The following is a 15,976-nucleotide window of genomic DNA, read 5'->3' as shown; positions in this document are numbered from 1 at the left end:
TAATTTGATAGGGATTGCATTGAATCTGTAGATTGCTTTGGGTAGTATAATCATTTTCACAGTATTGATTCTTTCAATCCAAGAACGTGGTATATCTCTCCATCTGTTTGTGTTATCTTTGATTTCTTTCATCAGTGTCTTATAGTTTTCGGCATACAGGTCTTTTACCTCCTTAGGTAGGTTTATTCCTAGGTATTTTATTCTTTTTGTTGCAGTGGTGAATGGGATTGTTTCCTTAATTTCTCTTTCTGATCTTTCGTTGTTAGTGTATAGGAATGCAAGAGATTTCTGTGCATTAGTTTTGTATCCTGCAACTTTACCAAATTCATTGATTAGCTCTAGTAGTTTTCTGGTGGCCTCTTTAGGATTTTCTATGTATAGTATCATGTCATCTGAAAACAGTGACAGTTTTACTTCTTCTTTTCCAATTTGTATTCCTTTTATTTCTTTTTCTTCTCTGATTTGCTGTGGCCAGGACTTCCAAAATTATGTTGACTAATAGTGGCGAGAGTGGACATCCTTGTCTTGTTCCTGATCTTAGAGGAGATGCCTTCAGTTTTTCACTATTGAGAATGATGTTTGCTGTGGGTTTGTCATATATGGCCTTTATTATGTTGAGGTAGGTTCCCTCTATGCCCAGTTTTGGAGAGTTTTTATCATAAATGGGTGTTAAATTTTGTCAAAAGCTTTTTCTGCATCTATTGAGATGATTATATGATTTTTATTCTTCAGTTTGTTAATATGGTGTATCACATTGATTGATTTGCGTATATTGAAGAATCCTTGCATCCCTGTGATAAATCCCACTTGATCATGGTGTATGATCCTTTTAATGTGTTGTTGGATTCTGTTTACTAGTATTTTGTTGGGGATTTTTGCATCTATATTCATCAGTGTTATTGGTCTGTAGTTTTCTTTTTTTGTAGTATCTTTGTCTGGTTTTGGTATCAGGGTGATGGTGGCCTCATAGAATGAGTTTGGGAGTGTTCCTTCCTCTGCAGTGTTTTGGGCGTTTGAGAAGGGTGGGTGTTAGCTCTTCTCTAAATGTTTGATAGAATTCACCTGTGAAGCCATCTGGTCCTGGACTTTTGTTTGTTGGAAGATTTTTAATCATAGTTTCAATTTCTTTACTTGTGATTGGTCTGATCATATTTTCTGTTTCTTCCTGGTTCAGTCTCGGAAGTTTATACCTTTCTAAGAATTTGTCCATTTCTTCCAGGCTGTCCATTTTATTGGCATAGAGTTGCTTGTCTCTTAGGATGCTTTGTATTTCTGTGGTGTCTGTTGTAACTTCTCCTTTTTCATTTCTAATTTTATTGATTTGAGTTCTCTCCCTCTTTTTCTTGTTGAGTTTGGCTAATGGTTTATCAATTTTATCTTCTCAAAGAACCAGCTTTTAGTTTTATTGATCTTGGCTATTTTCTTTGTTTCTATTTCACGTATTTCTGCTCTGATCTTTAGGATTTCTTTCCTTCTGCTAACTTTGGGTGTTGTTTGTTCTTCTTTCTCTAGTTCCTTTAGGTGTAAGGTTAGATTGTTTATTTGAGATTTTTCTTGTTTCTTGAGGTAGGCTTGTATTGCTATAAACATCCCTCTTAGAACTGCTTTTGCTGCATCCCATAGGTTTTGGATCATCCTGTTTTTGTTGTCATTTGTTTCTAGGTATTTTTTGATCTCCTCTTTGATTTCGTCAGTGATCTCTTGGTTATTTAGTAACGTATTGTTTAGCCTCCATGTGTTTGTGTTTTTTACGTTTTTTTCCCTGTAATTGATTTCTAATCTCATAGCGTTGTGGTCAGAAAAGATGCTTGATATGATTTCAATTTTCTTAAATTTACTGAGGCTTGATTTGTGACCCAGGATGTGATCTATTCTGGAGACAGTTCTGTGCACACTTGAGAAGAAAGTGCCATCTGCTGTTGTTGGATGGAATGTCCTATAAATATCAATTAAATCTATCTGGTCTGTTGTGTCATTTAAAGCTTGTGTTTCCTTATTAATTTTCTGTTTGGATGATCTGTCCATTGGTGTAAGTGAGGTGTAAAGTCCCCCACTATTCTTGTGTTACTGTCCATTTCCTCTTTTATAGTGATGTTAGCAGTTTTATAACTGCTGTTAGCAGTTGCCTTATGTATTGAGGTGCTCCTATGTTGGGTGCATATATATTTATAATTGTTATATCTTCTTCTTGGATTGATCCCTTGATCATTATGTAGTGTCCTTCCTTGTCTCTTGTAACATTCTTTATTTTAAAGTCTATTTTATCTGATACGAGTATAGCTACTCCAGCTTTCTTTTGATTTCCATTTGCATGGAATATATTTTTCCATCCCCTCACTTTCAGTCTGTATGTGTCCCTAGGTCTGAAGTGGGTCTCCTATAGACAGCATATATATGGGTCTTGTTTTTGTATTCATTCAGCGAGCCTGTGTCTTTTGGTTGGAGCATTTAACGCATTCACATTTAAGGTAATTATCGATATGTATGTTCCTATTACCATTTTCTTAATTGTTTTGGGTTTGTTTTTGTAGGTCCTTTTCTTTTCTTGTGTTTCCCACTTAGAGAAGTTCCTTTATCATTTGTTGTAGAGTTGGTCTCGTGGTGCTGAATTCTCTTAGCTGTTGCTTGTCTGTAAAGCTTTTGATTTCTCCATCGAATCTGAATGAGATCCTTGCTGGGTAGAGTAATCTTGGTTGGAGGTTCTTCCCTTTCATCACTTTAAATATGTCATGCCACTCCCTTCTGGCTTGTAGAGTTTCCGCTGAGAAATCAGCTGTTAACCTTATGGGAGTTCCCCTGTATGTTGTCATTTTTCCCTTGCTGCTTTCAATAATTTTTCTTTGTCTTTAATTTTTGCCAATTTGATTACTATGTGTCTCGGTGTGTTCCTCCTCGGGTTTATCCTGTATGGGACTCTCTGCGCTTCCTGGACTTGGGTGGCTATTTCCTTTCCCATGTTAGGGAAGTTTTCGACTATAATCTCTTCAAATATTTTCTCTGGTCCTTTCTCTCTCTCTTCTCCTTCTGGGACCCCTATAATGTGAATGTTGTTGCATTTAATGTTGTCCCAGTGGTCTCAGGCTGTCTTCATTTCTTTTCATTCTTTCTTCTTTATTCTGTTCTGCAGCAGTGAATTCCACCATTCTGTCTTCCAGGTCACTTATCCGTTCTTCTGCCTCAGTTATTCTGCAATTGATTCCTTCTAGTGTATTTTCATTTCAGTTATTGTATTATTCATCTCTGTTTGTTTGTTCTTTAATTCTTCTAGGTCTTTTTTAAACATTTCTTGCATCTTCTCGATCTTTGCCTCCATTCTTTTTCCAAGGTCCTGGATCATCTTCACTATTATTATTCTGGATTCTTTTTCTGGAAGGTTGCCTATCTCCACTTCATTTAGTTGATTTTCTGGGGTTTTATCTTGTTCCTTCATCTGGTACATAGCCCTCTGCCTTTTCATCTTGTCTATCTTTCTGTGAATGTCTCTCCATTCTCTGTCTTCATCTCTCCATGGTCTTCCTCTCTGTGTCTCTTTGTCCCAAATCTCCCTACGCCTTTCTCTTAACAGGATATCCATCATTGGATTTAGGGCCCACTGTAAATCCAAGATGATCTCAACTCGAGATCCATCATTACAACTTCAGAGACCCTATTTTCAAGTAAAGTCACAGTCAGAGGTTCTAAGTGGACATACATTTTGGAGACCGCGTTTCAACCCAGTATAGCCTCCTTTCCTCTACTTCTGTGTCTTCACTGCCTTTTCGGATTCAGATAAGTGTGACTCTTCTCCTCAGGGGAAAAGGGAGGCTTACTGAAGCTAAAACAAATTTCAGTTTGGCTCTATCCTTGACAGTTACAGAATCCAAAGTTAGAGCAATCACTTTTTACAGGAGGAGTGCCATTCTTTTGGTGTGGGCTAAGGAAGAAGAGTAGGATCAGTAGGTATAGTCTGGAAAGATTTTCAGTGACCAGGCACAGCTGATGGTACCAGCAGGTAAATAAACCTTAGATGTGTAAATGGAGGGTATTACCTTCTGGCTGTGAAACTCAGCAGTGCCTTTTTCCAAATTAATGTTTGGTGTGGGGTTTTTTTTGTTGTTGTTGTTGTTGTTTGTTTTAATGAAGTCTCATTTTAAGGGTGAGCCCCAGTTTGGAAGGTAAGCAGGTGTAGAAAATGAAAAGCAGAAAAAAAAGAAAGAAAGAAAGAAAATGAAAAACAGTGGTTCTTAAATTTCAGAAGGAGAAAGGTGAATTTTCTTTTGCCTTAAAATTTTGGGGAAAGAATTTTGGACTCATTACTTGTATGATAACCAGCAGCAAAAAGGCCAAGAAGGAAGAAATGTAGTGTTTGTAACATGTGTCAGGCCTTTTCAGTTTAAACTTTAGTGGAAGTGAAATGCAGCCAGTTCTTGGAATCATGAGATCATTACTTCTTTTTCTGCAGATCGAGGCGACTGGCAGAGGGAAAGAAAGTTCAACTATGGTGGTGGCAATAGCAATCCACCCTGGGGTGGTGACAGGCACCATCAGTATGAGCAGCACTGGTACAAGGACCACCATTATGGGGACCGGCGACACATGGACGCCCACCGTTCAGGGAGCTACCGACCCAACAACCTGTCCAGAAAGAGACCTTATGACCAGTACAGCAGCGACCGAGACCACCGGGGACACAGGGATTATTATGACCGGTATGCAGAGGGCCCTCAGACACCAGGCACTGACCTCTGCCAGGGGCTTACTATTTATAGGTGGAGAGACAAGCAACAGAAACTTAATGTATTTATCCCATCCGCTGCTCATTCTTAGCATGTGCCAGGCATGGTCCCAAGTCTGGTGCTGTGTTTCTGCCATCAAGGCATCTTCAGAGTGTTGGGGGAAAATCATGATGTAGGCAGCTGACATTGTGTGCTGAGTGGACGGTTGAAAGAATGGATTTTTGAGTTTTTCCTGAGGGCTGAGGAAGAGGGGAGGCTGGTGATTCTTGGTTTGGGCCCTGAAGAGTCAGCTAAGCAGAGAGAGATGGACTAGGCATCACAGGCCCAGGCCAAGGATAGGCCCCCAGGAAGGGATGCCCAGAAGATGAACAGGTTGGATGGTGGGGGTGGGGCTTGAATGCCAAGTTCCAGGTTTTAAGTGTTATTCTCTGGGCCAAGGAGCCATTTATGGTTTCATCATCACACTTGTGCAGGGGGAGTTTTCTGCCGTCCTCTGAGGAAATCTAGAGAAGTGGTAGCCATAAAATATTAGGGTCTGCAACCAAAATGATGAAGCCCTGCGCTACGCTGTCGGCCACACTAGGTGGGTCCCAGCCTGTGGTCCTTCCGTGCTAGGAGCCCACAGTTTAGCAGTCAGAGTCTTTTGAAGCTGTCCCTTCTCTACAACTATATAATATCATGATACGATGGGCCAAGGTTTTGTGAGAGTAGTTGTGAGAGTTAGCAAATATAGAAAGGGCTGAAGAGGTTTTATCTATTCTTCTTAATTTCAGGACTTAGCTGTACTTTAACTTCCTAGCAACTTTGGTTTCCCCTAGGCTAAAGACATGCTTTGACTGCACCTTGAATTTAACATAGGAAAATTTCATATAAACATCTCCATGTCCTGCCTTCTTTTGGAGGATCTGGTAACACCAGGCTGCTTTAGCACAGCAGCTGTGGCCGAGTAGCAGAAGCCTCTGTTAGGAGGGGTCTGTACCCCTCACCCCCCACCCTTCTGTACCATCTTATCTGACTCCAGTGGGCATTTGCCCTACATTCTTTTGTGTAGATCTGTATTTCCATTTTGTATCATTTCTCTTCTGCCCGGAGGACTTCTGTTTTAGTGTGGGTCTGCTGGTGATAAATTCTTTTAGCATTTGTATGTCTGAGGAAATCTTTATTTTGTCTTCACTTATGAAAGATATTTTCTTTTGGGTATAAATTTATAGATTGACGCTTCCTTTCAGTACTTTAAAGATGTTCCTCTGTTCTCTACTTGTATTGTTTCTGAAAAAATCTGTCATCTTTATCTTTACTCCTCTTTACATAATATGTCTTTTTCTTCATCACTGGTTTTTAGCAATTTGATTATAATGTGCCATGGTATATTTTTCCTTATGTTTCTTGTGCTTGGGAATTCTTGGATCTGCACCTTTATCATTTTATCAGATTTGGAAAATTTTTTACCATTATTTCTTCAAATCCTTTTTTCTGTTCCCCCACTCTCCTTTGAAGATTTCAGTTACACCTGTGGTAGGCTGCATGAATTTGTCTCACAGCTCACTGATGCTAGGTTTATTTTTTTAAATTATGTTTTCTCTGTTTCATTTGGAAAGTTTCTATTGCTTTGTCTTCAAGTTCACTAACATTGTCTTTTTCAATGTCTAATCTGCCTCGAGGCCCATTTATTGATAGTATATTTTGTATTTCTTAACACTGTAGTTTTATCTCTAGAAGTTGCATTTGGGTCCTTTTTTTTTTTTTTTTTTTAATCTTCCATGTCTCTCTTTGACCTTTTGAAATCTGGTATACAGTTTCAAAATGGTATTTCTATCCTTGTCTGCTAATTCTGTGATTTGGGTCAGTTTCGATTGATTGATTTATTGCCTCATTATGGGTCTTATTTTCCTGGTTCTCTTCTTTTTCATATTCTTTTCCATTACGGTTTATTACGGGATATTGAATATAGTTCCTTGTGCTATACAGTAGGACCTTCTTGTTTATCTATTTTATATATGGTAGTTTGTATCTGCTAATCCCAAACTCCTAATTTATTCCTCCCCCACATATTTTCCCCTTTGGTAACCATAAGTTTGTTTTCTGTGTCTGTGAGTCTCTGTCTGCTTTGTAAATGAGTTCCTTTGAATCATTTGTTTAGATTCCACATATGAATGATATGGTATTTGTCTTTCTCTTTCTGACTTACCTTCACCTAGTATGATCTCTAGGTCCATCCATGTTGCAGCAAATGACATTATTTCATTCTTTTTTATGGCTGAGTAGTATTTCATTGTGTGTATGTACCACATCTTCTTTGTCCATTCATCTGTCAATGGACATTTAGGTTGTTTCCATGTCCTGGCTATTGTAAATAGTCCTGCTATGAACACAGAGGTGCATGTTTCTTTCTGAATTACAGTTTTGTCCAGATATATGCGCAGGAGTGAGATTGCTGGATCACATGGCAACTCTTATATTTAGTTTTTTAAGGAACCTCCTCCGTACTATTTTCCATAGTGGCTGCACCAACTTAAATTCTCACCAACAGTTGCAGGAGGATTCCCTTTTCTCCACCCCTCTCCAGCATTTGTTACTTGTAGACTTTTTATTGATGGCCATTCTGACCGGTGTAAGGTGATACCTTATTATAGTTTTGATTTGCATTTCTCTGATAATTAGCGGTGTTGAGCATCTTTTCATGTGCCTATTGGCCATCTGTATGTCTTCTTTGGAGAAATGTCTGTTTGGTTCTTCTGCCCATTTTTTGATTGGGTTGTTTGTTTTTTTTGTTATTGAGTTGTATGAGCTGTTTGTATATTTTGGAGGTTAACCCCTTGTCAGTTGCATTGTTTGCTAATATTTTCTCCCATTCCATAGGTTGTCTTTTCGTTTTGTTTATGGTTTCCTTTGCTATGCAAAAGCTTATAAGTTTGATAAGGTCCCATTTGTTTATTTTTGCTATTATTTCTCTATGCTGGGTAGTTTTTGATTAGATACCTAGTTAAGTGCTGGACATTTTTGTATTCCTATAAACGTTCTGGAGCTTTGTATGAAACACAGTTAGGTTACTTGGGAACAGTTTGATGCTTTCAGATCTTGTTGTTAGGATTTGTTAGGCAGAACTGGAGCAGTGCTCAGGCAAAGGCTCATGATTTCCCACCACCGAGGCAAGGACCCTCATGGTACTCTACCGGTGCCCTTGGATCTTGAGGTTTTCCCATCTGGCCGGTGAGAAGAGAACAGGCACTGTTCCAACTCTGTGCGAGCACAGAGCACTGGCATCTCATCCTTCGCAGTGTTTTTTTCTCCTGGTCTTTGGGTAGTTTCCTCACATATACACCCTGAGCGGTATCCAGCTGAACACTCGAGGGGGAACCTTTGCTGCTCTTTGAACTTCTTTCTCTTTGTAGAACTTGCTTCTCTTGCACTCTACACTTTGAACACCCCCACCCCAACTCAGGAAGTCTGGGCTTCTCCTGAGCCGGTGCTTGTAAGGCTTATCTCATTAGTTTCTCATCCCATAGGGATCGCGGTTCTTTGTTACGTGACATCTGGTGTCTTGAAAACCATTGTTCCATACATTTTGTCCCTTTCTGCTTGTTTCAGCAGGAGAGTAAGTGTAGCCCCTGTTACTCCATCTTGGCTGGAATATGGACAGTCTCTCTCTTTCCCTCCCTCCCTCCCTTCCCCTCTCCCTCTCCCTCTCCCTCCCTTCCCCTCCCTCTCCCTCCCTCTCTTTTATTCAGGTGAAATTCACATAACATAAATTAATTATTTTAAAGTGAACAATTCAGAGGCATTTAGTACATTCACCGTGTTGTGCAAGCACCACCTCTGTCAAGTTCCAAAACACTTTCGTCACCCCAAAGAAAACTCGGTAACCACTAAGTAGTCACTCTCCATTCTTCTCTCTCCCTAGCTCCTGGCAACCACCAGTCTTCTGCATTCTGTTTCTGAGGACTTACTTAGTCTTGATAGTTTGCATAAATGGAATCATACAGTATGTGGCCTTTTGTGACTGGCATTTTTGACGTTTACCATAATGTTTTAGAGGTTCATCCACATTGTAGCATGTATCAGTACTTCATTTCTTTTCATGGGTGAATAATGTTCCAGTGTATGTACATGCTACATTTTGTTTATCCATTCATCCATTGATAGGCATTAGAGTTTTTCCACCTTTTGGCTCCTGTGAATAGTGCTGCTGTGAACATGGTATATAAGTGTTTGTTTGAATATCTGTTTTCAGTGCTTTTGGGGTATATACCTAGGATTGGAATTGTTAGTCAGTGGCAGTGCTATGATTAACTTTTAAGGAACCACCAAAATGTTTTCTACTGCAGCTGACCTATTTTACATTCCAACCAGCTATGTGTGAGAATTGCAATTTTCCCACATTTTCACCAACATTTATTTTTAGTGTTTTGAATGTAGCCATCCTAATGGGTATGACATGGTATCTCATGGTAGTTTTGATTTGCATTTCCCTGGTGATTAATGTCCATTAAAGATGTTGAACATCTTTTCATGTGCTTAGTAGCCATTTGTGTATCTCCTTTGGAGAAATGTCTGTTCAGCTCCTTTGCCCATTTTTGAATTGCATTGTTTGTCTTTTTGTTGTTGACTTATACAGATTCTCTGTTAATAGTATAACAAGCAGTTTGCCATGGTCCTGACTAAAAATTTTAATATTTTTCGCATTGAGTACATTTTAAAATAATTTAATTAACCCTGCACTTATTGTTGCATATTTAGGTTATAATTTTTGCTGTTACTAATAACTTACAAAATAATTTCTGTGGCTCTTTTTCTCCTGGGCTGGGTCGAGGAACATGAGGATGCTTGTAGATCTTGCCAGTTTTCCTGAAGGGAATGTGAGTTTACAAAGCCATCAGTGATTCAAGTGTGTACTTGTTTCACTGCAGACTTGATGAGGCTTATGTCATTTCATAGGCTGTTGCTTATTGCCAATAAGTATAAAATAGCCCTTTGTTACTACTTCAGTTTTGTTTTTTTCGATTCCTAGTAATGTAAGTATTTGCCTCTGAGTTTCTGGAAGTGTCCTTAAATATGAGTGCATGAGGAAGAGCCAGTGGATGACGGAGGAGAGGTGGGAATCCGGCTTTGGTCTCCAGCTGATCCTTGCATCTCTGTTTCAGGCACCATCACGACTCCAAACGGAGGCGATCCGATGAATTCAGGCCTCAAAATTACCACCAGCAGGATTTCCGACGAATGTCTGATCACCGCCCGCCTATGGGCTACCACGGCCAGGGACCCTCGGACCATCACCGCTCTTTCCACACAGACAAACTGGGGGAGTATAAACAGCCCCTCCCCCCGCTGCACCCCGCAGTCTCAGATCCTCGCTCGCCCCCTTCTCAGAAATCTCCTCACGATTCCAAGTCACCCCTGGATCATCGGTCTCCTTTGGAGAGATCACTAGAACAGAAAAACAACCCAGATTATAACTGGAATGTTAGAAAAACATAAAGGACAGTTTGGAAAGAAGGGGAGTGCAAGAGTCATTAAGCACCTGGATGTTTTCGGTCTGATCCACAGGAGCCAGTTATCTAGACCAGTGATGGCGTTTCTGGACACGCGGCTGCTGTCAGCTCGCCGCTGAAGGAGCACTGCAGGGAGTGGGGGGCCTTTCGCTCGGTCCAGCTTTGATTTGGGTCACCACTCCCGCACTTGGGCACCCCATCCCATTCCAGCCTCGTCCTGGCCTCCCACTTTGATGGGTGCTAGGAGGAAGAGGTGACGTTTTGTCTACCAGCTTCACGGGCTGTTCCCCAGTGAAGGAAGAAAGGATCTTAAGAGTCGTGAATGTTTTATCACCAGGGCTGGCGCGCCCTGGACCTCGGCGCGTGGTCGGGGAAGGCGCGTGTGCATGAAGGCTGCTGGGACCTGCTGGACAGCACGGGGTTTGGTTCACCATGACGTGACCGATGCTGCTGATGGGGAGCGGGGCGTGGGGGCGAGCGGGTGGGGTCTCGCATCATAGGACTTGAAGGGGAGCAGGTACCCCCCTCAAACGTGTTCTTGGGAGAAGTGCCACTCGGCCTCATCATGTGACACCTGTGGTGCTGTGGGCGTGGGGGACAGGGGGAAACACTTCCACAGCGGCCGCTTCCCCACCAACACTAAGTTTTCCCACACTGTACATTTCAAAGGTTTGGTCTCCCAGGTGGGCCTCGTTTGCCCCCTGTGCCAGGGAAAGTAGGGCCTGTGCAGCTGACTTCTGAGGACTGTGAGTTGGGCAGCATTGAAGTGGGCGGGGGTCTTGTTTGGTTGGGAGCGGTTGGCTGAACGCAGGGCAGGCGGGGCGAGGGGTGGGTGTGTGTGGCCAGGGCACTGGAATCCCCGGTGGATTCCGATTGCTGGGATGAGCGGTAACGGTCCTGGGCCTGGCGAGGAGGGGGCCGAGGGAGCAGGCCTGCTGATGAGCTGGGGTGCTGGGCAGGCAGGGGTGGATGGGTTTCCCAGCCTGGGGGTTGGTAGTGCGGCAAATGGGGGAGGCGCCAGTGTGGCAGCCGGTCACCATCCGCAGCTGCGTCTGAGTTCCCTTCGCCCAGCTTGAAGAAGTAAGATTCCACAGAGTCACACGTCTCCTGCCGCTCATGTGGTGGGTGGACAGACACAGATAAGTTGCCTGTGGTGAGCACGTTTCCACTGCTAGTTGGAGATCATTAGAATTGAACTCAGTATCTTTTAGAGTGAAACCAAGTTAAGTGTAAACCTAAGTTCATTTTTTTTTTTTTTTTTTCCAAAACAGAAAGCATCCAAGGACAGGGTAACTGAGCTGTAGATAGTGAGAGTCAGACTAGAGTTGAATTGAGTCAGGATGGGAGGCACGTTGGTTACATTCGTTAAGGAGGCTTCTTTCATTTTACTGGTTCTGGGGCCTTCCGTTCTGTTCACTTTAAATATAACTTGCCAGTAATTGTTAGAATATCCAAAGGCCTTTCTAGATGGAGACAGAATAACTGACTTGAACATACAGTGTGCCTATACGTGTCCAGGCTCAGAGCTGCTGGAAACCCTTCCATTGGGCATATACAGGGTTAAACTGCCCGCACTCCCCCGAGGGGACTTCATAAAATCGTTACCACTTACTTGCTGGTATCCTGGGCAGCACCATTAATGCCTTTACTGTTGCCTCACCAGTGAAGCAGAGGTGGCTTTGGGGGGCCGTCACACTCTGTTTCCCAGAGCGTCCTCGGGCTCGCCTGTGCTGAGGTCCACGTGAGAGTCTGGGTCTGCACAGCTCGTGAGGGGAGCTCAGTGGGCCCACCACCTCCTGATCTATTTCTTCTCCTGGTACTTGGGGTCGTTCACCCTGGGCTTGTACAACACGTGCCCGGAGCACAGCCCAAGGGACCACAGAGGAGCCCCCGGCCACCGTCACCCCAATGAGGACGTGTGAGACTGCTCCGTGGGGGGAGGATAGGAAAATCATGCCTCTGCTTTGGCCACAGGTTGGGCTCCTTGCCAACAGTACTGACACTACCTGTGTTTGTCTTGCTCAGGCCAAAGGGGAAGGACAGCCTGGCTTGCAGATCCTTGAGCCATCCACGGGCCCTGGAGGTAGGCAGGGTGGGCCCCAGCACGGCTTCCCCTGTGGGAAGTCGGGTCATGTCCTTTCAGTTAGAGGAGGCCGGGAGGAGGAATTGGAGGGCCTGCATTTCAATGCTTATCAAGGTTTTTTTTTTTTTTTCTCTGAAGTTGTTGGTAGGAGATGTGAGTTATTCCCAAAGATGTCTCATCGTGAGGAAGAAGGAACTTCCTTTTGTTCACATTCAGGATTTTTAGTGCCATATGATGTAGCAAAAGGCAAAGTCAGCCAGGTCAGTGTTAAATTGATTATGAAAAGTACAGTATCCCCATGAAAGCATCTATTTTAGGTGTCGGAGTATGTTTGAAGGGTGGGTTGGGAGGAAGGAGGCATTTCCTCTTTGTCCTAAATCAGTATGAATACTGTATGCTTATATCAAAACCAGAAATTTGCACAGGTAGGAATTCTCTCACTTGTGGATGGGAGAAGCTGCCCCCAGGATCTGTGAGGATGGTATCCCATGGAGCCTAGCTTTGAAAGATTTAGTTATTAGGTAGAAAGAGCAGGGGCTGAGGAAGAGGGAAGTTGAACAGAACCCGGAACCTGAACAGAAACCCGGATTCACGTGTATGTCCTTGTCCTGGCAGAGGACACGGTAACTCCAGACTCGTCCCCGCCGTCTGTCGCTGGCCCCGGGCTCCCCTTCCTTTTAGTCATTCCTTAACGCTCTTTGATGGGAACCCAGAACACTTCTCACGTCCTGCTGCAGACACTCTAGCCTGATGTCTGAGAGCCGCATCAGGGTGCGCGGTGCAAACACGATTCAGTTATGAATTCACACAGTGACACTGAAATCCTACAGACCAAAACCCATGCGTCAGCAGGAGCGGTGGCCTGGGGCCCAGCACCAGCGCTCGCTCCTCTGGCTCATCTGAGGGCTGCCGTGTCGGGCGAGGAGAGCCAGGCCAAGGGTCCAGGCTGCTTTAGTCCATCTGTGTCCCACTCGGTTGGGGACAGATGGTTTTTCTTTATTGTAAAATTGTGGACTTTTAAAACCTGTTGACTAAACAGTAATTAATTTATATTTGTGAAAAATGCCACTGTCCTAGTGATTTCTGATGTAAATAATGTTGTTTATATAGTATGTATTAAATTTTCCTACATTGTAAAACTGCTGTACTTTTGATTCTTGTATATTAAAAAGTGTTACTAAGGATTTTTAGAATTGGGCGAACACGTTGCATTGCATTGGCGTGACCCGTGACTGTGCATGCCTCCTCGTCTCCCTTCTTTTGGTTGCTGGGTCATCAAGATTGACAGCTTGTGAAACGGAGCCTTTTACAGTTGCGTCTCTTGCCCCTACCCAGGCCCAGCTGTGTTGTCGGGTCCAGGTCCTTTTACCACACGTTCTAGATTTTCTCTGAGTAGCTGAGGCTGACAGTCCCCCGGCCCAGCAGCAGTCGTCTTAGCCCGAGTCCCTGCACTTGATGAGGAGTTGCCGCCAGTGGCTGAGCAGAGCCGCCCTCAATTTCCCATGTTGGTTGTGCCGGGTGGGGAGGATCCCGGGGAGACCCGTGCCCATCAGGTGCCCATCAGCAGGAGTCCCGCAGTCCCCCGGCAAGAGGAAATCAGAACACCGGGTCTGCCAGCCTGCAGCCTTGAGGGTAATTTTACGGTTGGGTTGTATATTCTTGAAGGGGGGAAAAGAGCACTTTATAATGGAAACACTGACACAAATGTTAACTTGAGCAATTTGGCACCAGGGCCGGCCCAGCTCCTGCGAGCCCCAGACAGAGGAAGGGTGGCACAGCCGCGGCTGGAGAGCCGTCTGAATAGGAGGCGGAGAAGTTTGCCAGACCCAAGGGGTTTTGCTAATACCTAAGTGACTCTGAAACCAAACTTCAGTCTTTGTGAAGGTCTTAATTGCTGATAACCAAATAAACCCGTGTGTCTGCTCAGGGCTGAGGGGTTAACTCCTGTGACTGTCAGCCCAGGACACGTTGGCTGCAGGGAGCCTCGCCCGCCTGGTGGTGCTGGGGTTTTAGTGCATGCAGTGGGAGTCAGAGACTCAAGAGCTGAGGGGTCTTCCTGCCTATAAACTTAACTCACAATCGTGTTGCAACTCACAGCTCAGCTGCAACAACTTTGGGAAATTTTAAGAACAAGTGCAATAATCAGCTTATGATTTACAATAGCAACCAGGCTTCTAAAGTGACCGCTGCCAAAAACGCCTGCCTTTTACTGGAAGGAGCAGGCCCAGGCCCCCCCCCCTCCCCGCTCCCTGGCAGGGCCTCACACATCTGGCATCAAGGCAAGTCCTTCTCAATTAGCGCCAACAGAAAGGTCACTTATTGAAACACAAGGCCCCCGCAGTTTGCCAGATCTGTGGCTCTGGGTTCCAACCTGTGGCTCTTAAAGGAGCAGGACCAGTTTGTCTTGGAGGCAGCCTTTCCATCACGTTTTGAGACTGGAAAACTACCGCGCTCATGGCACCTCCCAACCTGCATTTGTTCTGCTTTGTGAAGTGGGGAAGAGACATGGCTCATCGGAATAAATGCTCCTTATCCTGTAGAAACCGGGGCCCTGGTGGGTCTGCCCCTGCTGCTGCTGGTGGGGTCCTACCCTGGGCTGAGTCTTGGGGATTCCTGGTCAGTTCTGTGCCGTGTGACCGAGCTTTATGTGGAACACAGGCAAGTCTCTGACCTACAGACTTCCGACCTCGAAGATGGGCAGAATGACAGCCACTTCTTGGGGCCAGAGCTGCCCCGCAGAGGGTTCATACGTGCTGTCTTTTTCTTAAAGTCTTTTGTGATCCAAGAGGGAATTGTCACTAAAGCATGGTCCCCACTGACCCCATGCACTGGGTTGGCCCTGGAGGGCAGGGGTGGTCTAGGAGACGGGCAGGGAAGTCGGTGCCTTGTCTCCTTTGGTCCTTCCCTGTGTGCAGTAGGGCAGGTGGATTTTTCACCTTCATTTGCACACGAAGCAGGCAGGTCCTAGGGTTAATGTGGTTTGTAAGTGAGAGCTCCAGCTGTGAAGGAAGAGGTTTGCAAGCCCTGGGGACCACCCGGAAGGAGACAGCATCCATCATTTCTCGGCTGGGGAGGGTGCAGGTAGAGGAGGGGAGGTCGGGGGTACCTAGGATGTAGCAGCCCTCACCCTGGAGCCGGCCAAATAATTGGAGCTGCCTGTCCTGGGAGCCCGGGAAAGGGGCTTCTGCAAAGCCTGCTCTGGGCGATTAAACCCAAGGAGGAAGGCCCAGCAGTGACTGGAACCATCTAAACACAGAGACAAGGCTCCCAGTCTGGTGGGGGAGACACAGCTGGGACTAGACAGTCATGAGAGAGAGGTTCTCCCTGTGGGCCGGGCCCTGTTCCAGGTGGTGTGGACACGCACAGGAAGGATGGGGCCCTGCCCTCTTTGAGTTGATTTCCTAGCTGGGGGGATTGGGGACGCAGACCCTAGGCAAGCAAACAATAAGAGGACACAAGGTCTGATAAATACCAGGGAGAAAAGAGCCAGGAGATGAGTAGAGGGAAGGGGTCCAGGGAAGGTGTGAGGACCAATGGGAGGCGTGGGTCTGTGAGGTGGACAGACTTGGCTTTGAACCAGCTGGCGTTTTTGGGCGACTTTGCTGCCTCTCCAAGCCTCAGACACAAAGTCCGTATGAGAGCCCTTGGTTAGGCTCTGGTGGCCTGAGTGAGGTCCCTGAGGGGTCCCT

At 44.8% G+C, this 15,976-nt stretch overlaps 1 protein-coding gene across 21 annotated transcripts in view; it reads left to right on the top strand.

Annotated features, from left to right (window-relative positions):
* Nucleotides 1-13,426, top strand: part of CHD2 (chromodomain helicase DNA binding protein 2) — a 135,568-nt gene extending 122,142 nt beyond the window's left edge. For all 21 annotated transcript variants that reach the window (XM_082387827.1, XM_082387829.1, XM_082387828.1 and 18 more), the window contains 2 exons: nt 4,442-4,688; nt 9,857-13,426. In XM_082387827.1, coding sequence (XP_082243953.1) covers nt 4,442-4,688; nt 9,857-10,190 — 581 coding nt within the window. In that variant the 3' untranslated portion in view covers nt 10,191-13,426. The remainder of the gene's footprint in view (nt 1-4,441; nt 4,689-9,856) is intronic.
* The last annotated feature ends 2,550 nt before the right edge of the window (nt 13,427-15,976 follow it).

The sequence above is a fragment of the Balaenoptera borealis genome (assembly GCF_965194805.1).
Source record: "Balaenoptera borealis genome assembly, chromosome: 3".
In the NCBI taxonomy this organism is placed as follows: domain Eukaryota; kingdom Metazoa; phylum Chordata; class Mammalia; order Artiodactyla; family Balaenopteridae; genus Balaenoptera; species Balaenoptera borealis.
This window is presented reverse-complemented; position numbering and strand designations above follow the sequence as displayed.